The sequence below is a fragment of the Stegodyphus dumicola genome, chromosome 6 (assembly GCF_044657685.1).
Source record: "Stegodyphus dumicola isolate Sdum_Otavi_A_Nest chromosome 6, ASM4465768v1".
NCBI classification, from domain to species: domain Eukaryota; kingdom Metazoa; phylum Arthropoda; class Arachnida; order Araneae; family Eresidae; genus Stegodyphus; species Stegodyphus dumicola.
In genome coordinates this window covers 69,978,755-70,004,164 of record NC_140773.1, presented here as the reverse complement: position 1 = coordinate 70,004,164, position 25,410 = coordinate 69,978,755, and the positions used below count along the sequence as shown (strand labels likewise).

Below are 25,410 nucleotides of genomic sequence, written 5' to 3'. Positions count from 1 at the left end.
CTACATTAACAGTTTTTCCAGGTTTCAGCAATTGAAAATGAACAATTCCGCGAATACTCCAACAAACACGCAGAAGGGCCTTTTCGGGATGTAAACCCTTTAAACCCCTATTAAAACTGCCTTTTGAGTTTTGGATTATCATATTGAACTTATTTTTTTGTCTCCAGTAACCAAACGATCAATAAACGGTTCTGTATGGTGCCATTGAAGCAATACATTGCATGTGATGGATAGGTTGGCTTTGTTCTTTCGGACAGATTATGGGGGACTCAAAACACCTGCTTTGCTTATTTTTTTATTCTGCTTTAGATGTTCTTGGATGGTCGACCAAGGTTGGTTAAGAGTGTTTGACATGGATTTGCTTCCACTTCTGCAATTAGCATGTTGTTGTCGAAATGCGCAGAACTTTCCAGTCATTACTTTCCAGTCCCCCTATTAGAAACATGATCTTTAATATGGAAATTATTAGTCTTAAAAACGTTAAATAATATGATTTAGATTGTTTGCACCCAATATAAGAACTGGGTCACTCGGTGGAACAGAATAAGCACTGCTTGAATGGTTTCTTTGTCATTTAGCAAAAATCTTTTTAAACATATTTATCCTTTGGACTTTGCTTATTTTATAGTTAAATTGTCTAGAAAATGAAAAACTGTCTTCAGATGAAACACATTTGATGCAACTGATATTTTTTAAAATTTGACAAGAATGCAAAATTTATCGAAGTGTAACAATCAAAAAATCTTATTTCTTGTGTCAAAACTGATAACAAATGTAGAAGGAAATTAGGGAGAAAAAAAAGCAAAAATTTGAAGGGGAATTTGGTTGTCAGAAATAACAAGATGTTTCGAAAAGTTGGATGCTTTTGAATATACTTGTAGAATACTTCAAAGGAATTTGGGTGATCAAAGAGTGTGAATGTGTACACCAGCAAATACCATCAATTGAGTGTGTACTAATGGAAAAGGCAAAAACATTGCATTAAATTTCATTGAAGTGGTTTTTACTTATATGGTTGTATAAATTAAAATCACATCATAGAAAATCATATCGTATCATAAACGGAGAACCCCATGATTTCTCAGTGAAATTATTTGAAGATTCAGGAATTTATCCAGTGATGTATATGGATGTCATTTAAAGACGTTTGCCTTCAAAATGCCTAGCCTCTAAAGGCTGATAAAGGCTCTGACCAAATAGTGATGAAATGGATTGAATTGGATTATTAGGTTACAGCAAAGCAGGGCTATCTGCCTAAAAGAGGGATGTCTTTGTGAAGAACTTTCTAAGGGGAACTAGCTTCTTTTCACACTACACATGAGAAAAACCACGAAAACGCCCAAGCAACCAGCCCGCTTTCCAGGATTTGAACCCTGGGGCAAACTACCAATGCTCAGCAGCTTTACCATTCGACCGTTTGTGGTCTATGTAATGTAAGGCAATAACTTACTTAAAATTAATGTCAGAAATACGAAGATGTTTCGGAAAGTTAGATGCTTTTTAATATACTTGCAGATTGCCTGAGAAAAATGAGCAAGCCATTAAAAAAAAGGAATTTTTGCATAAAATTTTAAACTTTTTTAATCTTATGATATTTGATTCTTGCGATTTTAAAAATAAAATATTTGACTAAAATATGAACATTTTAACCCTTTGTGACATGGCGTACCCGCTCTGGGCACAACTAAAAATTTCCTTCTGCACACACAAAAAAATTGAATGAAAAAGGATTTATAGGTTACTCTGAACTTTCTTTATTTATACTAGACAGCAGCACAACACAAACCAGGCCATATATTTTAGCCATGTTTAGTTTTTAACATGGCTAAAATATATGGCCTGGTTTGTTTTTCAAAGAAATTTTTCAAAGAAAGCCCTCATTTTTCAAAGAAATCTACCAGATTTTTTAGAATATAAAAGGAATTGCTTGAAAAGAAATTTCTATGTTATTTTCTCGACTGTATGCTAATGTCCTTATTCTATATTAGTTTCAAATTTTTACTTGAAATCTTGCCTATAATTGAAAGGCAAACATCAGGTGTGCTAAGAGTGGGATCTCTGAAACACTAGGACCAGACCAACAACTGTATCTTTGTTTCTCTGCAGCTCTCATGTGAGCTCATTCACAACAGAAAGGTGGGTGGGCCCACATCTGTGTTTCATTTCCTGTTCTTCTTTTTTATCTTTTTTGGTGGGGAAGGGAAGGTTTGGTTATCAACCAAGAAATTGTTGGGAAATATTTTCTGAAGGTCAGAGTAATTTTATCAGTTAGCTGTTTGATTTTCACTCGAGCAGTTCTCTTTGCTTTCGTTCAAAGAAGTTTTGTTGGTGCTATGTTCTGATAGTTTTGAGTTGGACATTTAATTTTATTTTATAGTTTATAATTTCTAATTGTAGATATAAGCTTATTTTTTTGGATTTTAAAATTATTTTCTGAATGGATTGGAGAGGGCTGTCCATTTCTGAAGCACTGACAGTGCAACACAAATTGCCTTCAGACAGTGAAATCTGATATGGATCCCAGTACATGTGAAAAACATGCAATGTTGGGTTGTGCTTTTTCAAAGGTGAAGTCACTTTCTTCGAAAAATACCACCATGAAAAATGTAGATGAAAGTGTAAATATGATACGTAAATAATACAAATATCATATACCCAAGTTATTTTTTTTCATTTATATGCATGTAATCATCATACAACCAAGAAGAGCTTTTTTGGGGGGGTGTAGAGTAGCAGGTCTCGTGGCACACCCTGGGTAATGCTAAATCTGCTACAGTATTCAGAATCTAGTGTTTTTTAATTGTAGGTAAAACCTTTTACTCTTTTGCATGCTTCCCAGCAATGCTCATTTCAACACTCTTTTCAAAGATCTATTCATTCAGTGTGCCCGCCCACAGAATTAAAACAATAAGTGCTGCTATCTTCACAACATTTTACCTGTGTATTCCTGTATGCCTGCCTACCTTTTCTTTTTTGACAAAATTCCAACTTTAAAAGGTAGCGTTCCACAAAGCATTAACAAACTAGATGTAGAAAGATAAAATTGTGTAAAGCAATGGGCACTATGATAAAACTGCTTAAAGCAATGTATGCAAGTCATCCTAAGTAAAAATGTCAATCTCTCTTATTTATATATGTTTTCTGAACAGCCTATTGAAAGGTATGTTAACTGTGCTTTACTGTATTTTCTCTTTTAATATATGCAATTTTCAAATGTGCTATAGTCTGAATCACAAAGTATTCTTTCAAAAGAAATGCAATTCAAATACATATAAAACCAAATTCTGGAAAATTTATATTACTAAATATATTTAAAATGCACAATTCAAATGAATAAATAGAAAATTTTAAAACAATTATCGGAAGAGACAATGAACACAAGCAATTAAAATAAAAGTCTAAAAATTTAAATAATAACAACCATGACTAAAAAATATAGTATAAAAAAAATTATTTGAAAAAATAAACACTGCAACTTTTATTTAAACTATGAAGTTTGAATGAGTAAATAGAAATTTTCAAAACCGTTATTTGAAAGAAACCATTCAACTTATAGAATTTATATGAAATTCAAAAAAGAAAAAAATTATTTAAAACAATAACAATTAAAAAATATAATATTAAGCACATTTTTTTAAAGTAGGAACGATGTAACTTTTTTTCCACTCATGCACAATGTAAAAAGGAAAAGGAAAACAGATTGCCATATATTAAAAGAAATTCGGCAAGTGAACTATTCTTGGTGCAAACTGAAAAAAATGTGGCAAGATAAAATTTTGAATTTCTCTGTAAATTTCGCACCAAATTTTACAAAATTTAACATTTAGGGATAATTTGAGTTGTATAATCAAAATATGGAAAAAAAATTGCCATGTTATTTTAGAAAAAGTCTAATTTTGTGTAAAATACCTGTGTTAGAACAGTGCTATATAAAAATCTAGTATATATCTTAAACTGTGCTTTTGAAATATAAGAAACGCAATTTGAATTTCATAAATTGGCCCAGTAGAACGGGAGATATCGAACTGTACTCCGCTTTTTTTTCCATTGTATGCCGACCACAAGAAAGATATTACGAAATAGCAAATATGAGCAATTGATCTTCGCCGTTTCAAAAGAAATGCAGAATCAAAATAATTTTTATAAATTAGCTAAATTTTCCTTCTCACACAATGTAAGAGGTGTGATTTTTGGACAATAAATGAAAGCACAGATCCCGTTAACTTTATGCACAAACTGTGTCAAAAAAGTTATCAATGATTGGGATCATCAGAGACTGTCAAATAAAGTGTCCAAATTCCAAGTCATACTGATAAAAATACATCACAGTTAGACCATACATTCCATTTTCAGAATGAATACTGCACAAGGAATTTTATTTCATGGGCATATGAAGCATAGCATGGAAAACATCAAAATTAACAGAAGCATACAAATAAAAAACGTAGATGACTAGATAGCACAAGACTGAAATTCATCTTGCATGATAAGTCATATTTCATATTCATATATGATAAGTCATTTTTACAGCGATGGTTAATGCATGGAGAGTACAACATAGGCCATGTGAAACTTTCAACGAAGACCATGTACAACATGTGGTACAAATTGAAGATCACATTGAAGTTATTTCAAAAACCCTTAATTGGGACTCTTTCTAGCATTTGATATGCACTTAACCCTTTCCGTCATGCTATCTTTTAAATTCGGAGTCTTGATGGGGGAAAAAAAAAAAAAAAAAAGGTAGGCACTCTAATTAGGCCTAAGGAGTACAGAAGTAAAATTTTGTGAAGATAGCACTTATCATTTAATTCTGTGGGTGTGCCCACTTTGGGCACACTCACAGAATTCAATCAGTGTGCCCCAAAGTGGGCACACTGATTGAATAGAGCTTCAAAAAGAGTAGTGAAACGAGCATTGTTGTCAATGAACTGACCGATGAGATGCGGAGAAACAAAAAATACAGACTCTCAGTTGTCCTAGATTATCGGTGAGCCCGGTCTGGGCACACCTAGGGTTCGCCGTTTGATTTTAGACAAGATTTCAAGGTAAAAATTTAAAACTAATATAGAATAAGGAGATTAGCATACAGCCAAAAAATAACATAGAAATTTATTTTCAAACAATTCCTTTTATACTCTAAAAAAACTAGAAGATTTTGAAAAATTAGGGTCTTAAAAACTAAACATGACTAAAATATCTGGACTGGTTTGTGTTGAGCTGCCATCTACTATAAATAAAGAAGATTCAGAGTAACCTATAAACCCTTTTAAACTCAATTTTTCTGTGTGTACAGAAGGAAATTTTTAGGTGTGTCCAGACCAGACACACTGTGCTGCAAAGGGTTAAACCAAGAAAAGAACATTCTGATTTAAGATGAAAAGTTTCAGCAATTTATTCAGTATGTGGCTAATTCAATACAGTTGTGGGCAAATCAATTTTCCAAAACAAAAACCACAAACTGCATTGGGCCCAAATTGTCATTAGCTAGTTCAATGTGTATTCCAACTAGCTCGGTCAAATTTCCATTCCAACAAAGCCTTCAGACTTCACAAATACTGATACCTATGAAAGTCCCTAAAATAGCAAGTCAAAAGAAGCACAAACATCTCAATTAATATGAATAAGATTACATTAGAATTTCATCAAACTTTGGAAAAATTAACACCACAGTGAACTATTACTGTAACAGTGGTTAATTAAATAATTTAATACAGTTTCTGTTCAGAATAAATTTTCTGTCTGGTGTAAATATAAAGATTATTGCAAAATATATTTCAAATTTAAACATCTGTTCATTAATGCTTGCAATGATTATTTTTCTGAAATATAAAAAGGAAAGCATCAATTATACATTTTAGTCCAACTAGTTTTCTAATAAAACATAAGCACTTATAAAATATAACCTATAAAATACATTTCTAACCTATAAAATTTTTAATGAATTTATAACCTATAAAATACATTTTAATGACTGATGAGAAGATACATTCAAACCACTCGCAATGAAAAATAAGAAATTCTGAAGCCATCAGTTTCATCACCGTATTCAAATTTCTTATAAAAATTCAATGAACTTTTAAAATTTTAATGGAAAAATAAAATTTGCATTCCCATTTTAAAAACAGAGGATGCCAAGGCAAAGTACTTTGCATTAAAATTATACTTATTTACAGTACTTTCAAAAATTCTAATGTATTACTTTAATATAACTCTTGGATTCTATTTAACAATTTAAAATTTTGTAACTCTATTTTTGCTGAAAGTATCCAGAAATAAATATTCACAGTATAAAATAACTACTAGTTTTGCAACAACATGAAAAAAAAAAAAAAAAAAAAATTTATAATTGTCAATAAATTAAGAATGTTACTATTTGTAATCAACTGCCAGAATTACCTACCAAGAATATGCATAAAATTAAAGGATATTTTAGCTAAGAAAGAGGAAATTTAAAGAATATGCATATGGCAGCTCTAACAGTAAGATGAGAGAAGAGGTGTTTCACACAAACATCAATTGTAATGAATTACAAAGCACCATTAATTCTACATCCTAGCTCTTAATATTTTACAACGTGGTATGATCATGAACATATCAGTTTTAACAGGATTTGAGAAAACACATCTATCTTCCTCTACACCAATTTTTATTTTTACTAGGTTGTTTAAGTACAACTAGCATTTTTCAAATTATTGCAGCCTTCATTTCTACACTGAAACTTAAAAATAAATCAAATATTTTTTATCTTTGTTAGTAACAATCTATTGGTGATAGTTGATTGATAAATTATATAAAAGCATCCAAATTGTCTGGGATGAAAAAAACCTTTACACAGAAGATTCTAAAGGAAACTAGCTTATTTTCTCACAGTGTGCACTAGAGATGGGCAATCCATTCATGAATTCTAAGAACTAAATCATTTTATCGAAGCAGCGAATGTCAAATTCAGCAAAATAGAGCAATAGATCTTTAACAGTTCACCAACCAAGAGCTCTTGTTCTAAGCATGTCAATAAAGTGTGATTCTCATTTTATGGGAGAAAGGATGTTTTAACAAAAGGTGAAATTGATTTTTATCATCTGCGAACTTTTTAAACTTTTCTATTCCAGAAATTTATTCTAGTTCTACATACAAAAATTTGAAAAAAATTCAAAGAAATCAATCCAGGAGAATGCTACCAAAATCTGCTGATCCTACTTCACTGGATTCTTTCTGCCTTTTGCGACATTCTTGCACATCACTCTTGATTCAGTCCCCATTCCTGGTTTTATTCATGAAAGTTGCTGTTACTGAGGAATGAGTAGTAATACAGAACTGAACCAATTCAGTGAGCAAATGATTCTAATCTAATCCCGAAAAAGGGCGATTTGCTCATCTCTAATTCAGACTAAGAAAAATCAGAAAATATCAGTAACTAGTTAGATCTGCAACTGGGAGTGAACCTGGAGGATAGCATTACAAATGCTCCACTCAGCCTTTGCATGCTTCAAATTTATTAATATAGTATCAAAATATATATAAAACATACAAAATTAAAAGAGCGAAAAATATGAAAAAAATGAAAAAAATTCAGTAACTACTTTAATAATTAAGCACATTGCAATAAATTAAATTTATACTAAAGACATAAACATAAATAATTAATTACCGTGTTCTCCAGCTAAACTAACTTTGATAGCTCTGTTTTTCAAGGACTGGAAAAAAAAAATAAATATAAAAAACAAATCTTAATAAAAAAAATACATAACAAAGCCTTAATATGCACTACCTTCTTAACTTGCACTTCCGTACATTATACAAGAAAATATACTGATTATTACTTGGCTTCAGTCATTATATTTCAGTTGCATTACTTAACATGCTTGCATTTACTTAGTCAAATTACTTAATCAATTTTACAATGCCAGATACACGATGTCAGCCTAATCCCCTTTATGGCATTTAGAGTTGAATAAATATTTTAAAGTATCCATCAAGTTGAAAAATCATTTGTTTTCCTAAATGTATACAAATAACTTATTTTTTTTTAAATGAAAGATTCTTTAAAAACAGGCTTTATAAGTTCAAATAATTTATTAAGCAACCAAAATTATTAAAGTAAAGAATTATTAGTAAAAGCCAAATTATCTTCATTAAATACCTTTTCACACTGTGGTAAAATTTCATTAACATGAAATTAATATAATTCTTAGAATATGAATAAATTTTACAGAAAAAATAACACTATAATGATTTGCACATTTCATATGTAACATACAGAATTTAGGAAATTACATGTGCAAATTTTGATGCAACTGCATCTATAATACGCTACCATTAAGTACCTTCCTGCACAAGAAATCATGTGCTGTCATATAATGTATTTAAGAATTAAAAACATGAAAATAGCCTGGATTACTGACTGAGGTTCATGGATTTCATTTAGTTGACAATGAATGTATTAATTGAATTCAGGGGAAAAAAAAGTAACTTCCAATATTAATGTTATAAGGTATTTCTCCCACCTTCCTAGCGTGCATTCTCTTTTGTTGTATGCAAAGTCCCAATGGTTTTTGTAAACAAATCCTGATATTTTTTGCCTCAAACTTAGTTTAAGATATGAGTTTATGGAATTTTCCTGCAGTGGAAGAAACAGCCCTAAAATTTCTGCACGAATCCAGAATTTTGCCAAAAATTTCTAAAAGGAACAACAAGGAAATGCATTTCTTACCTCTTGTTGCTGGCAACGAAACCACAATACTTTTTTTTTTAAAGCAAAAACAGATTGCTGTGTATTTTGAAAGAAAAACAACGCACAAAAATTACTGGAAAATTTGAAGATTAATTTTTTTATTGAATCATGTAATCCTTATTTAATAATTCAAATTTGTATTTAAAATTACTAAAGTATGTTTTCTTTTCATATGTTTATAAAGCTTATCAACTTTGATAAACATTGATAGTTTGGGAATCTTTAAAAAAAAAAAAAAAATCTGATGTGTACACCACATGACTTCCTTGTACGGAATATTAAATTATATGCATTTTTTCTTGCATTTCATTTAAACTTACTGGATTTAATTAAATCTACTTTTGTCAATAGCACATAAACCACAGTAGAATACATGCACTCTTTAAAATTCACTATACTTGTTTACCATAGCGACACTCTGGCGCTAGATTCACTTAACACCATTATATTTCGTTCATATTATAACTCAGAATGCACAAAATTTATATCATTTGAAGAATTATTTAATCTTTGAAACATGTTCTATTCAAACACTATAATCAAGCTAGAACTATGCATAAAAGAAATTAAGCAAACAAAACAAAAAAGAAAGTTTTTCACAGACTATTCAGTATTTCTCATTCAATTGATTCAGTTCTCACTTTGCGACAAGGCAAAAATACATAAAAACTCAAAATATCTATATTAAAAATTTTGAAGTAAACACTTATTTCCTCAAAAAATTCAAGAAGGATTGAGCATGATTTAATTCGCAATAATAAATGAAGGCATTATCTTTGTTGTTGCGAAGCTTAGTCCCTCTAGATTGGCAACAAATCTATTCCGCTGTTTCAAATGTAAACAAATATGTCTGGCATGTTATTTAAAAATTAGGCTGAACCGCACTTAAACATCTTTTAAATTGTTGATAATTCTATAATAATTGCTTGCAGATTTCCTAAAGGCATAAAAATCTTAACCGGAAAATAAGAACAACATAATTCAATCATTTTTAAAGCAAAAAATGCACAATTTACAAAGATATAAGAGTAAAGAAACTGAGATCCCTGAGTCGGGTAACAGAGTGGATATATATAAATACTAGAAAGCCCGGCTGTGATACGAAATGACTTCTGTTCTAGATATCTTTATAAATTGTAATTAAAATGATTTGTGCAAAGGTGTCTGCTAATTCAAACTGAATAACCCAAGGCAGGCAGCAAAGACGCCCCTTTGCTTACTGCCACACGGGGTTTTCCCCTTCTATTTGCTTAATTGCTTAATGTGCAATAAAGGAAACCACTGGCGATACATTTCTTAAGAGCTCAATAAATAAAGGTGATTTAAATAAAAAAATGTTAATTCACATGTCAAAGATCTCTTTGTACACAACATTTCTTGTGTAGATCTTTCCATCATTTTTAGGCCCACCAGCGGCCGAGCAGTAAAGTCGCTGAACACTGGTAGTTCGGTCCGAGGTTCGAATCCCGCGAACGGGCTGGCTGCATGGGCGTTTTCGTGGTTTTCCCCATGTGTAACGTGTATACGAGCCAGTTTCCCTTAGAAAGTCCTCCACGAAGGCATCCCTCCTCTTAGGCAAATAGCCCTCGAGGCTTTGCCATACTCTCTCTCACACACACACACACACACACCATCATTTTTAAGCTCGCCTTGCAGAGGACCATCAATTATTTTTAAATTTATGTCCGTTCTTTCACGAACTCTTGAACACGCAACATAAAGTTGACCGTGTCCAAATGCAGGCTAAGGTAAAAAAATGCCAACATGCTTAAGAGTTTTGCAGTGAGACTTATTGATGGTCATAGCAAAGGCAAGTTTCACAGGAAATTGTCTATGTCTCAATTGAAATGGCAACCCTATTTGTGCCATGGCATATTCCTGTGCCATGCCAACTTCCCCCTAGGCAAGCAACCAATAAACTATCGGCGACAAACAGACACTTAAACCTCATATAATAAAAATATTTATTTAATTTTATTTGTTTTTTCATCATTGCCGGCTGCATATTTCAGAATTCTATTATATATAGATGTTAAATTTATTTATTAAATGTTAAATGCGCATGCTCTTGTATTTTAAATTTTTCCGTCTAAGCTTTCTCATAATATTCGTCACGCGCTGCACTGCAAGGGGAATAAAACAATTTACAGTTACGTAAGCAACCAATAAACTATCGGTGACAAACAGATGTTAAATTTATTTATTAAATGTTACATGAACGTGCTCTTGTATTTTTTATTTTTCCGGCTTAGCTTTCTCATAATATTCGTCATGCACTGCACTGCACGGGGAATAAAACAATTTACAGTTACGCAAGCAACCAACAAAGTATCGGCAACAAACACTTAAGCCACATAGATATAAGATATTTATATATACGTTTGGTGCGACCGATTGCAACCAAAGTACGAGGTGCACATCTACATGTCATAGCAGTCCTATACACAAAATTTCAACGTTCTGACTCGTTTTTGAGTTATGCGAGATACATGCGTACGTACGTGAAAGCCAGCAACTTGCACCTGATTAACATTTACCTTTTTACTTGTAAAAGATCACCAAATCACCATGGAGGTTGCATTAATACATAAGTACCACAAAAAAAATCACTCGATTCATCTTATTTAAAGGAAACATTAAATTTGAAAAAGGTATAAATCATACAGATTCTCTGCGAATTCATAAATTTTTACCATAATTTTGCAACCTAAAAGAATGTTCATTACTTTACCCATTCTTCAAGTAGCCATGGGTTTGGCTACATAACACTACAGTTTCAAAAAAGCTCACTAGTAAATGGCATTTTCTTGATTACAATTATAAAATGATCCTCTTAATTTGTACCTTGAACCCTTTTCCTTCAATACATATAGATACATGATTGAATTAAATTAAATACATTAATAAATCAAAATAAATTTCCTAATACTTGCACAATAGCTGCAAATTAATAAAATAATAATTTATTTATTAACAGATTATTTTAATAATTATAAAAATTTTTTTAAAAGAAACTTCAATTTTAATCATGAAAAATTTAAATGGAAATCAACAAACCAAGTAATTATTCTCAATGATCGGAAATTAGTTGACTTTTCAAGTGGAACAAACCAAGCCATTTATTTTCGAAATAAGCTTTCACAGTTGGTGAAAGGAGGAAAATAAGGTCAGTTTTAGAAGCAAACCAACATTTATCCAAAATTTGAAAATGGGGCTCCTAGGAGGGCAAAAGGGCTGAAAATCAAAATAAGAGCTTTGAGGTGTATTATATAATAAAATCGTTTAATGGTATTTCTTCCTGAACAAAAACATTTATTACAACCTATATTTCCAAAAAATAAAAAAGGGGGCCTTATGAGCCTCTATAATAGAAGGCATTTGTAGGGGGGAGCGATACTTGGTATGATAGTATGAAGCATGATCTTTTTTACATATTTATCTAAAAGCGTAAAATATATTAGCTTCAAAAATGCAACATACTTTTTCAGCTGAGTCATTGTGTTTCACTTTTCACTTTTTTATTTTTCGGTTAATAAAAAATGGCTTATAACATTATACTAGTTCATTTACAGCATGATACTGTTTACACATGCAGTGTTATATTTGCTAATTTTTTTCATAAAATAACAATATTAAATTTTAATCAGTTTCAAAAGCTTTTTACATGTATTTTACATAAGTATGTTCAGCTGGGTTGCATCATCAAAGTGCATAGACATAGATTTTATTTTTAAACTTTTAAATGTCTAGTGAAAGTTTATAAGTTCATGAGTTCAGACTTGCATAACTACATTTAAGCCCCCATCTCTATAGACGCACGTCAAAAGTATGCAAAATTAATTTTTAAAACGAAAATTAACAATTGACAGCTCCCTGGGGGAAAAATATCTTAGAGGAGCACCAGTATAAAATATACACAGGCTCTTAAATTCAGGCTATCGCTCTAGAATTTTTTCAAGTCTCAATTTTGTGTTCATATGGTCCATAAGTTAAATTCATGCAAAATTTTACCACAATTTAAATTATTTTATATACTGCCCCTCAAAGAGTTAAGAACTTATATTGTTTTAATAAATTAATTACAGAATGTGTACTATGCTATTCTTTTTGTCCCATTCAATATGAAATTCCCTGTATACAGGACCTTGGCCCTTAGAAAATTAAGTATGGAAAAGAATATAGTACCTTGTATAAAAAGCTCCCTTAGTTAAAGTTGTTCAATGCACAGTTCCAGCCACCCAATGCCGCATGAAAGCGCATTATCTAAGAATAACTGTAGACTACAAAGAGGAATACCGCTCCGTTGAACCAAGTCTTGAGGAATCAAGGCACGGAGTTCAAGTCTTTTCACCTACGTCAGGATCATCCTCTGAAAGTGATTATAAGAGGCTTTCCGACTAAAACCAATTCAGAAGACATAAAATCTGAATTAATCCTCATGGGCTACAGCATAATCAGTGTAACACAATTACGCCGTTACAAATCCCAGCACCCTATGCCTGTTTCTTGTACAACTCTATCCTACCATCAGTGCGTACGATATCTTCGAAGAAACCAAGATGTTTGGCATCGATATAGAAGTGGAAAAACACAAAGGAAGGAAAGGCAAGGAAGGTATCTCAATGTTGGAGGTGCCAAGGTTTTTTTCCATTCCAGTGCCGTATGTACTCTTCCCATCCGATGTCTGCGGTGTGCCGGACCCCACTTCGCCCAGGACTGCCCGAAGCCGGTCGAAGAACCGAACATCTGCACAAACTGCTCTGGAAGGCATGCTGCCAACTGGAATTTCTGCCCAAGACATCCTGCAAACAAAAACAAGAAACAGAGGAGACCCTCAAACCCTATTTCAAACTCCCAAGGTGCCGGGAAACAAAATTTTGTACCCGCTCCCGCTCCATTTAGCAGCACGGCCCCCTTATTCTCTTCCAAAGTAGCGAAAGAGCGTACAAATCCCGGAAGACTGCCACTCCATCTGCTCCAGTTTTGGCACCAGTTCCTGCACCAGAGAAACCACTTGCCCAGGTTCTAGCCCAACCTGCTGTGCCTGACAACAACTCTTGTACCGACACTCTCAGGAGTGTCTTCCAGATCTCTCGAGAGTTCAGTATAGATCAGAGACTCTCCTGGCTGCATTCTGGAAGGCCCTGTCTCAACTACGCACTGCCTCTACCGGTCCTGAAAGAGCATTCTTCATATTTGAGAGCTACTGTGCTTTTACTTCTTAAGGCTTCACATTCAACGCCTCAAATAGAGAAGAACTCCTTATCGGATACTGAAATGCTAACGGCGTTCTTCCAAAAATTCACGAATTACGGGATTTTATCAGTGAGCATGCTGTGGACCTCTTCCTCGTTCAAGAAACTCATCTGGTTGAGGTACGTGCCAATATTTCCAATTATTTCTGCTACCGCAATGACAGAGCGGCTAGCAACAGTGACGCTATTCGCACTAGTGATGGCACTGCAATTCATGTAAAACGCACTGTGAAACACAGTAGAATTCCAACTCCGCACATGGAGGCTCTCGAGGCAACTATCGTCCAAATTATGTTAAAAATTTACCCCCCATAGTAGTAGCGTCCTGCTATATGCCTCCGAGAAAGGGTCCTAATTTTATCCCTGATCTCAAAAAACTTAGTGGAGTCTTAAATAATATGATTATTGCAGGAGATTTTAATGCCTGTCATAGAAGTTGGGATTGCGTCACTGCCAACAACTATGGCGATAAGCTTAAAAATTGGGCTCAGGGCGCCCACATCCAAATTGTAGCACTAGGAGTACCTACACATTATCAGTTCCCTGGTGGCATAGGTACTCCATCCATTATTGATTTGGCATTGTTCAAACACATACGATTAGCTCATTTGGTACAAGTGATTCTGGAATTGTCAAGCGACCACTACCTGGTTCACCTCCCCCTAAACTGTATCAAAATTTACCAGCACAAGTCTCCACTATTTGGGACAATTTTCGGCATACTCTGAATTCTAATAAACTACCCATCCTCAAAATGAGCAATAATCATGAAGTTGATAACTCTTATCGAGCAACTCACCAGCACAATCAAAGGTGCATTTGATGCGGCCTCATTTCCTAAATTTAGAACCAACTATTCTAAACTCCCGGCTAACATTGAAGAAAAAATCAAAATTAAAAATTGTCTTCGTAGATATTGGCAAAGAACCTGAGTTGAAACTACCAGAACCCAACTACGAAGACTCCAGAAAGAGATTAAATCTGATATCAAAAGATAAATACAATAACTGATGATAAATACAATAACTATCTTGAGTCCTTACAGACCACTAATAATAGCCTTTGGGAAGCTAGCGCTCGGCTACACAAACCAAAAACAGACATTCCCCCCCCTAATGGGCACCACTGACAAGGCTGAACGCCTTGCAGACAGCTTACAAGAAAAATTTTCAATTTTCAATAATGGACCTCTGTTCGATACCTGCACTCCGCACGGGCGAGAAGTCCAAATACAGGTTGACAATTTTCTCTCCTCAGCACCAGACTCAGGAGAACTCATAAAAACAACAATGACAGAAATTGCATATACCACATGTGATTTAACCCCCAAAAAGGCATCAAGTCTGGATAACATTAATAACCACATGATTAAAAACCTCCCTGTTAAATTTATACTTTACCTAGCATTTTTGTTTAACACTATGCTAAGGCTAAAATATTATCCTAATAGCTGGAAGAATGCTTGTGTCATTCCCATTCTAAAACCTGTTTCGGACCCAAAGTCCCTCAAAATTACAGGCCGATCGGCCTCCCGTCTTCACTTAGTAAACTCTACGAAACTATATTGCTTAGACACCTGAAAGATTTCTGCCGAAACCGAAATATCATTATTCCTCAACAATTCCATTTTCGTGCTAAACACTCCACTCAAGCCCAGCTATTGAGAGTAGTGGAAATCATTCATACAGGTGCTCGCAATAGAATGCCCAGAGCAATCGTCTATTTAGACGTAGCTAAAGCATTCGACAGGTGTTGACACATCGGCATTATATACAAGCTCATGTGATTTGGATTTTCAGCTGACTTTGTGCGACTAATGCACTCCTATCTCAGTAATAGACAATTCTGTGTAAAAATTAAAAATTCTCTTCCCCCCCCCCCGTCCTATTCCGGCCGGTGTCCCTCAGGGCGGAATCATAAGAGCATATTTATTGAACCTGTATGTAAATGACATCCCACAATCACCTGCTGTCAATCTGGCACTTTATGCAGACGACACTGCCATTATTTCACAACACTCGAACTCCATCACACACTTCATCATCTCTAGCAATACCTGTCAGATTTAGAGTCCTGGCTCATTGACTGGAAAATAGAAATTAACGTTGCCAAAAGTGCTGCCACAGTTTTCTTTTCCAGAAAAAGAAATGTCCACAGCCAACTCCAACCACTCAAGCTCTACAACGAAAATGTACCTTGGGTGGATTACTATAAATATTTAGGAGTTTACTTGGATGCGAAGCTTAGCTGAGGCATTCACATCACCTATATAATAGCTAAAGCCAGGACTACAATATCTCAACTCATGCAACTAATCTCAAGAACCAGCCACCTCTCTCTTAGAAACAAGGTACTCCTCTACTCAAGCCCCATCATGCCAATACTCACAAATGCAGCTCCTATCTGGGCCACTGCAGCTAATTCTCATCTAAAGAAGATACAAGTTTTTCAAAACGTCACGCTTCGCATCCTAACTAATGCTCACTGGTACGTTCGTAATGAAGTACTTCATTCTGACCTCAAAATACCTCTCCTTGATGCTATTTTCAAGCATGTTTCGGCAAAATTCTTTAATTGTATTGAAGAGATTAGTAACCCAGTCCAGCACACTATACCTGCCTATATTCCGGCAGAACCCAGCTCTACCAAGCGACCTAAGGCTGTAATGAACAGATCTTATAACATCTTCCCTTGGAAGCCTAAAAAGGTTTGCCTGCTTGACTAGGGAAACTAATCTGATTAAAATTAAAAGTACTTCACGGGCCTAACCCGGCTACTCTTAACTGTTCTAACTTCCCCCAGACCTAATCTGGCATTGTTTCCCACGAATCCATCCCCGTGCTACAGTAAGAAAATTTAACCTGCCTTTGCAAAGATCTTATTTGCCAGACTTAATTTACTTAATTAAAACTTAATATATTTAATTAAATTTATTAATTCCTTTTAAAAAATGACCACTTCATTCAGCTACTGCCTCCGGCTGAATACAGACACATTAAACTCCACTGTAAGAATTACCTTTAAATTAATTTCGTGCACTACACTTAACTTCTCTTACACTCATTCACCTTACGGTTCTTCACCGCCCAAATCTGCTCCAGTTAAGTCAATAGTTAATGTTAGACTTGGACTCCTCTGCAACCGCTAGTTTTGCCTCTTTCTTCCTCCTTTGTCCTGCAATCCGACCATCACCAAGGCTCTTAGCTATACGCTTGGATACAATAATTTACCTTACCTGAGGACCGGTTCTCCTTCAACTGCGCCTCACTTCATCAGCTGATCTGTCTCCATAGCAACCATTCACGCTTTTCGCGCATTTGCTCTCTCTTTGTACCTGAGCTACCTGCAGTTAATTCACTATGGGGGGGGGGCTAAATGCCTTTCAATTGTGATAAACTCTTGTACTCTCCTCCTGCGTCCTAACAATTAAGGACCCTAAGCAACTTTTGACTTTGGCATAACTGCTCTTTCCTTTACTTTAGCAACTGCTTCTCTCTTATTTATTTCAATTTTATGAACGATGATGTGGAGGTAATTGCAATTCATTGCAAAAGTACTCCGTGATCCAAATGCCTTGGTCCCTTGATCCCTTACCCATTCTTTTTAATTTAAGAACTTATATCATCATAATTTTAAAAAGTAGTAGAGCTAAATTCTAGCATTATTTGTTCATCGAAAGTAACAAAATTTAAACAAAATAAATAAATACATGGCTAACATGTTTTAGGATACACATTTCCCCATGATAAAAATGTAATGTAAATTTTTCAATGCATGAATTTAGTCAATATAATTTAAACAAAGCATAAAAAAAGACACCGACTTTAAAAAAAATTATTTTTAGTTAATACGAAATATCTCCCCCAAAAATAACAAAAAGTATTTGGTTTATTAATTAGCACAATAGGGAACAGAGTGAAACAGTGATATCAAAAGATGATTATATACGGTGACTGAAAACTTCTAAGGCTTCTTTTTTTCTCTCTCATGTTGTCAGACAAAGCAAACATATGCAAGTTTTTTTTTTTTAAAAACTTGCATATGTTTGCTTTGAGCCATACAGAAATTTGCCTGAACCTGCAGCTGGAAAATCATACCTTTTTTAATGTTTAGTGGTAGCAGATCAAAAAGATGTCTCATGGCAGAGGTATGTTTGTATAAGGCTATGCTTCAATATTTCAATGGCAAAACTATTTTGAAGACTTACACAGAAGTGATTCACAGAACACCCTGTGGCATTACTGAAAGTATGGAGTCAACAAATGGGCAAACAGTGAATAGTGATTATTACAAAAGCATCCTGAAAATCAATTTGTGTATGGCTACAAGGGGGAAAAAGGACAGACTGCAATTACAAAACAATACATGACTGCATGTTGCTGCTATGCCACATCAGCAGTATTGTCTAAAATTGAAATGACAACATGCAAATACTCTTTATTATAATGTAGATTTCACACTATATGATTTCTGGATGTTCTCCATACAGAAGACATCTACGTGAAAAAAGATTTTTTTGGATAAGGATATGAAAAATGTTATGCCCAGAGTGTTTGCCACAAAACAGCCTCTTTCATACTTTTTAATCATTTAAAAAAAATGTAAAAAATGTCTTTCAACATGGAGGATAATATTTTTTTAAATAAAATAATACTAGGTGCATACGGTCATTCAATTCAATGTAAATATATATATATATATATATATATATATCAGTCTTCAGTCAACCCTCATTTATTTTAAATATTAAACAATTATAATCCAAATTTTGCCTTTTTTGGAATAAGGAGTCATTTTAATACATAAAAAGTGATATTTTAAAAAACTTAAAGCATTACAGGAAAAAAAAAGCATTCAAGCATTTTACAGCAAATTAAAATTCTTAAAAGGTCTTTATATAAAATCTCAATGAAATATAAGCGTACCTCATTATTTAAAGCTAAAGCTTGAATTAGATCTTGCCTGTTATTGAACTCAGCATACCCAAATCCCCTGATGCGCCCTCTATCTCCTTCTCTTGGAAGACGAACATTCTTAACCTAAAGAAACATACAAAAATTTATTTAAAGTACAACAAAATTAGAAAATCAGTTTAATGCTAATGATTGATGTGAAATTTTAAAAGAGTAAACAGATATAGATCTATATATCAGGGTTCATAGCCACATTTTAGTTAAAATAATAAGCACCTATAAGCACTTTTCAAGCACATTTTAAGAAAAAAAAATAAGCACCTGTCTAATTACATTATACACAACTGCATAACCTTAAAAGAAAAATTAGACTTGCAATTTAAAATATGAGCAATGCAATATTTATTAAGAGAATGAGCATTACCTCAACCATGGAAAACAACTTTTTTTTTTTTTAAATTTTAAATGACAGTTCAATTTACAGAATTAGTTTACAATGAGAGAAAAAAAAACTATGCAGAACTAAACTATATTACAAGATTTAATGATGAAATTTCAGTTCAAAATATAGAAAATAAATAATAATAAGCCATATAAATTGTACTCGCTTGGCACCTAATAAAAAATACAATTTATTTTTCCACTCATATTAATATTTCAATAATTTAAATCAAAATTCTGAACATTTTCTAAATTTTCATTGCATTACAGTTTTCCCTTAACATATATTCCAAGCAAAGTAATTTAAGTAAAAAAGAGGAACATTTCTGAAATCAGGAGAAGGGAAATTGCTTCATGCAGTCATCCTTAAACAGTAAAAGCTTAACTAACCCGCATACTCGGAAATTGCTGAATATTCCGTATAGTCGAGCGTAACTGGAAAAAGAGGAGGGGGGAGATTGTAGCCATTCTTTAGATTTCTCGGCTAAATAAATGATTTTGACATTTCGATATGTGCATCATATAAATATAGACCAACGGAACTGAGAAATATTCTGCTTAGAAAGCACAGTAAAACTCTTTTAAGTGTTCATAAATAAATCTCAGACTGAACATCAAATTAATTATCTCTGCAAAATATCGCATACATTATATTGCACAATACGTGCAGCGTAATTCTTCTATATGTGATATTACGCAATCGGAATCAACAGCTGTCGGTATTCGGAGAATAAAGAACTAAATAAAGGAAAAGAAAGAGACTTACTAATCTGGGGTGTTTTTGATTCTAATTTTGAACAGACTGCGTTAAATTTCTGGAATAGAATCATTCTTCGCTTGGGTTGGGTAGACCGCAAAACTTTTAGTCCTATTCAATCCAGATTGGACAGTGACAAAAAAAAAAAAAAAAAAAAAAAAGACCGCTGCTTCAATATTAAGAGATTTTGCGGAGAAAGGAGAGAACCTCCCAACCTCCGAAATGTATAATGTATTGGGGGAAAAAAATTATTCTGACTGTTCAATTACTTTCCTTAACCCTTTGAGGGGCGGTATATAAAATAATTTAAACTGTGGTAAAATTTTGCATGAACTATAACTTATGGACCCTAAGGACACAAAATTGAGACTTAAAAAGAATCTAAAGCGAAATCCTGAATTTTGAGAGCCGGTATATATTTTATACCGGCGCCCCTCTAGGACATTTTTTTTCTAGGTAGTCGCCAACTGTAAATCTGTTTTTTAAATTAATTTTGGGTACTTTTGATGTGCATCTGTAGTGATGAGCGCTTGAATATAGTTATGTAAGTCTAAAGACAAATTTTTTTAAAATTTCAGCAGAAATTTAAAATTTTAAAAATAAAATTTATCTTTTTATGCACTTTGATGATGCAACCCAGCTGAACATACTTATGTAAAATATCGGTAAAAAGCTTTTCAACTTGATTTAAATTCAATATTATTTTATAAAAAAATTTAGCAAATATAACACTGCATGTGTAAACCGTATCACGCTGTAACTGAACTAGTATAATATTACAAGCAGATGTAACTCAGCCGAAAATTTAAAAAAATTGAAAAATGAAGCACTACGACCGACTCAGCTCAGAAACTATGTTGCATTTTTGAAGTTATATTTTATGCTTCAGATAATATGTGAAAAAAACCATGCTTCATACTATGATACGAAGAATCGCCCGCCCCCTCCACGCACACACACTTTAGATCATCGAGGACCGTAAGGGTCACTTTTTTATTTTTTGTAAATATAGGTTGTAATATATCTTTTTGTTCAGGAAGAAACGCCATTAAACAGTTTTATTATTTGATACACCTCAAAGCTCTTATTCTGATTTTCAATCCCTTTGGCTTCATAGGGGCTCCTTTTCAACTTTTGGATAAATTTTAGTTTGCATCTAAAACGGGGCTTAGAAATATTTTTCCTCCTTTCACCAACTGTGAAAATTTATTTCCGAAACAACCTATTTGTATCAACCAGAGTGCAAATTTCTCTTGTGTTATCTAGTCTTTCATCTGAAATTAACAAAGAATTAAAAAGAATTTCCCTAAAGAATAAAGGCATGCTTTCAAACCAGCAGTTTTTGTGATTACACTATGAGATGGACCTTAAGTACATTTCCATTTTAAGTGAGTTTTCCCTTTGTATGATCTTATCACATTTCACAAAGGGAAGAAGGCGTGACTCCCAAATGACAAATGGGTTGTCAATCACCTCTTTTCTTACATTCTAGGATTTTGGAAAACAGGAAGCAACAGGTGTCTTTTGGGGGCTACCATGCCACGTTTAACCCCCACAATTGTGTAAAGTTTTGACCCCAGACGGCAATTTTGAAATCGATGAGTCTTTCTCTTGGGAAAGAGATAAGTGCTGAAATAAAAATTTTAGCTAAACACAGACGAATGAAACTTGAGCTGAGTACACAAATAATAAATGAAACTAATACACTTGTATTCAGTCCTAGCGCAGGGTCAGTAAACTCCCCAGTCCTCCATGAACATAATATTTAGTCATAAATGACATATAAGTTAATCATGAAAAATTATTACGTCATAAACTGTTATAATAATAAATAAATTCTGTTATGTCACAGAGTAGAAAAGGAGAAGACTGGTGCTGCCATCTATTGGCGTGGTACCCTTAGTGTGGGCGCCAGTATATATTATATACCGGTTTTAAAATCGTATAAATAATCTTCTGTTAATTATCACTTCTGACTGAAATGAAGTAAATATATATGATTCAGCATGTATACGTCATATATTTGCAGATTTTGAATTTTTTCTTTCCCTCCAATAGAATTTATCAATCTTCCAACATGATACCTTGGAACGAGGTATATTAGTTTTATAATTGTAAAATATTGAGCATTCATAGGGTGATGTTGCTATTTAGAATCGAAAGAAAGTACTAGACACTTACGATTATAGCTTTTGGTGTAGTAAAATTAGCATTTTTTCGGAGGTTAAAAAATTAACAAACAACCGGTATATATTATATACCGGTGCCCTTCAAAGGGTTAAGCCATTCCGAATATTATTCCTTAGAAAGCTAATCCGTGTAAAAATATACCCATTTTTGGAAGTTTATTTACACTTCAGCAGCTACTGCAACTATATTATTATAAATATTCATACATATGCTCATAATATAAGCATAACGATCATAATAAACACGAATATGAACTGACCACGCGGAACTAGAATGCAAATTATTAAGATCTTGATAGAAATTCAAATGTGTGTAGTATTTGGGTGGACGGAAAAGAATACCGAATGTACCGGAATTTTCTACGGTTCTCGCAATTCTTTGACCAAAAGAACGACGTGCAACTGTCTGTACTCTCGTGCGCACCATAGGTTATGTTAATGCAGAGAAAGGGGGAAAAGCTATTTCCGGGAGTATAATTCACCATCTGACGTTCCATATAAGGAAGAAAAGTTTTTTATTTAGTTTCAGCTTTGGTATGGGAGGAAAAATGTGCGTTAATTAAAAAAAAGCACTAAAAGCAAAAAATAAGCACTAAAAACAAAAAAATAAGGGCTTTAAAGAAAAAGTAAGCACCTATAAGGGCCTTTATATTTTGTTTTCAAATATAAGGACTTATAAGCACTTGTAAGGACGGCTACGAACCCTGTATATGCATGAAATCAAGTGCTAATACTATTAAAAAAATCCATACAGCTTTACCAGAAAATATTTATCTTTTACAAACTGCTACTGAAGAATCAAATCAATAACAGAAATAATAATGTTATATTACTCTTTAATATTTAAAATGGTATTCCTTAAAGTTATGTGAAAGATGAAAAAGCTGGAGTAATAATAATAATAATAATAATAATAATAATAAGAGCCCTAAGAACGTTAGCTGAATTACAAAAATGCCTTCAGAAAGAGGTAAAATTCTGTAAAACTTTTAAAAGCATTACAATCACCGAAAGTGAAGTAGCATTTTCTAATGCTATGATATCAAAAAACTCAGTGTAATCAGTACAATTAAAAGACAGTCAAAGTTTAATTCTAACTATTCTTGCCCTTTTGTATGCAGGTTGCCTAGCATTTGTAAACTTTCATTTTACAATTTAGGAAATGTAAGCTTGCATTTTAAAATTAGCTGAAAGCTTTGATCTTGAAATCTGCAAAAAAATTAAGTTACTTTATTCTACTGAAATAAAGCTTTCTTCAAATTTACAAGTAAAAATCTGACACAACATGTTTTCCTTATACAGCCTATTAAATTATATACATTTTCTGCTGCATTTCATTTAAACTTACTTCCTAGAATTTCAATACAGATATAATTCTTTCTCATTCAGTGAATTTTCTCACTTTGCAGCAAGGCAAAAATAAATAAAAACTCAAAACATAAAATCTTCATAAAAATTGAAAAATACGGAAAAACATCAAATACAGTTAAAAACAGTTCAAAATTTCTTTTGCAAGTAAAATTAGTTTCTATACAAAAACAAGCAATTCAGTTAACGGGCACGAAGACAGAATCTTCAGTGCATTAAACTGAAAGTTTACTTTTGATCCCATTCAGCAAAAAGACACTGAAGTTAGTGCAGAAATTGACATAATTCACTATTCTACTACTAGTTTCAAATGTAACTAAATGGCAGGTTTGTTAGGCTTAAACAACTTTTAAATTGTAGATAGTTTCTTAACTGCTGCATGTAGATTAACTAGAAGGCATAAAAACCTTAACTGGAACATACGAACAACATAATTCAATCACTTTTAAAGCAAAAAATGCACAATTTACCAACACATAATAATTAACATTAATAATAACTGAGCTCACCAAGCCAGTAACAGTGTGTGTGTGTGTATTTGATGTGGCTGATTGCAAACAAAAAGGGAGGTGCACAACTACATGTTATAGCAGTTCCCTACACAAAATTTCAACGCTCTGAAGCTATTCGCTTTTGAGCTATGCAAGATACATAAGTATAAAGGTCATGAAAACAATCTCTTCTGAATCCCTTTTAAATCCATTTTGGGAAAAAAAGTCCTTTATTCTGTCCGTATAAGCACATTTCATGCAAAAACATTGCTCAAAAGATTTTAAAGTAGTCAAAATTGATACTTTTTCTGAAATATGATACCTAAAAAGTTTTTGCGATTACCATACTTCCTTTACTTCATACAATTAAAAAAAGGTTTATTTTTTCAATAATATATTAATATGGGAAAATACAGATGAAGTTCCTAAACACAGTGCCAAATATTTACAACAAAACACCTTCATGGTTTAAATGACAAACCTGAAGTTGTCGGAAAAACATAATAATATCATCTTCTGATATATCATAAGGCAGATTTCCTAGGAATGCTGTATATGGAGGACTAGTAGGAACTTTACTAAGATCTACATCTGGACCACGAGCAGCTTTTGGTGCAGTGGGCAGTACAACCTTTTCTTCTTTTTTGAAGTCCAAAGTGTATCTATCTGAAAAATTATTGATAGTATGTTAACAGCATACTAAGATAGTTATTACAGTGTTAAAGTCAAATGACAAATATTAATAAATGGATAACACTCATACATAAGGTTATCATAAAACTTTAACTCAGATAGTACTAAAGGCAATGAGTTACAAAGGATGACAAAAATAAAACATTAAAATAATACATGTATACCATTTATACCACTTTCAGTTTCATGAAATAGAGATAAATAAGAATTTCTTGTGCATTAATGAAGTCTGCTAATACAGAATTTTGTCAAAAATGATTCAACAACAACAATAAATCAAAACAGACTTAAATTAACAGTATTTATAACTGAAAATGATACTGACAAGATTAAATTTTAAATAGTTTAATATGTGAATTTATGAATGAATATATTAAGTAATGTATATGCATAAAACTTTTATTGCTTAATAAAAGGGTGGCCAATTATTAATAGATTTTATTTAATACAAGTATAACACCATTTAAGTACAATGCTATGTATTTATATGAACTGTCATTTACTACTTCAGTATTTTGAAACTATGAAAAAACATTCAACAGTAACATTATTACATTGAAATGATATAT

At 32.9% G+C, this 25,410-nt stretch overlaps 1 protein-coding gene across 1 annotated transcript in view; it reads right to left on the bottom strand.

The window, feature by feature from the left end:
• eIF4B (eukaryotic translation initiation factor 4B) overlaps positions 1 to 25,410 on the bottom strand; it is a 111,803-nt gene that overhangs the window by 47,301 nt on the left and 39,092 nt on the right. Inside the window, exons 3-5 of the mRNA XM_035350242.2 lie at positions 24,630 to 24,814; positions 18,915 to 19,028; positions 7,652 to 7,697 (exon numbers count right to left, since the gene is read on the bottom strand). Of these exons, the coding sequence (XP_035206133.2) occupies positions 7,652 to 7,697; positions 18,915 to 19,028; positions 24,630 to 24,814 (345 nt within the window). The remainder of the gene's footprint in view (positions 1 to 7,651; positions 7,698 to 18,914; positions 19,029 to 24,629; positions 24,815 to 25,410) is intronic.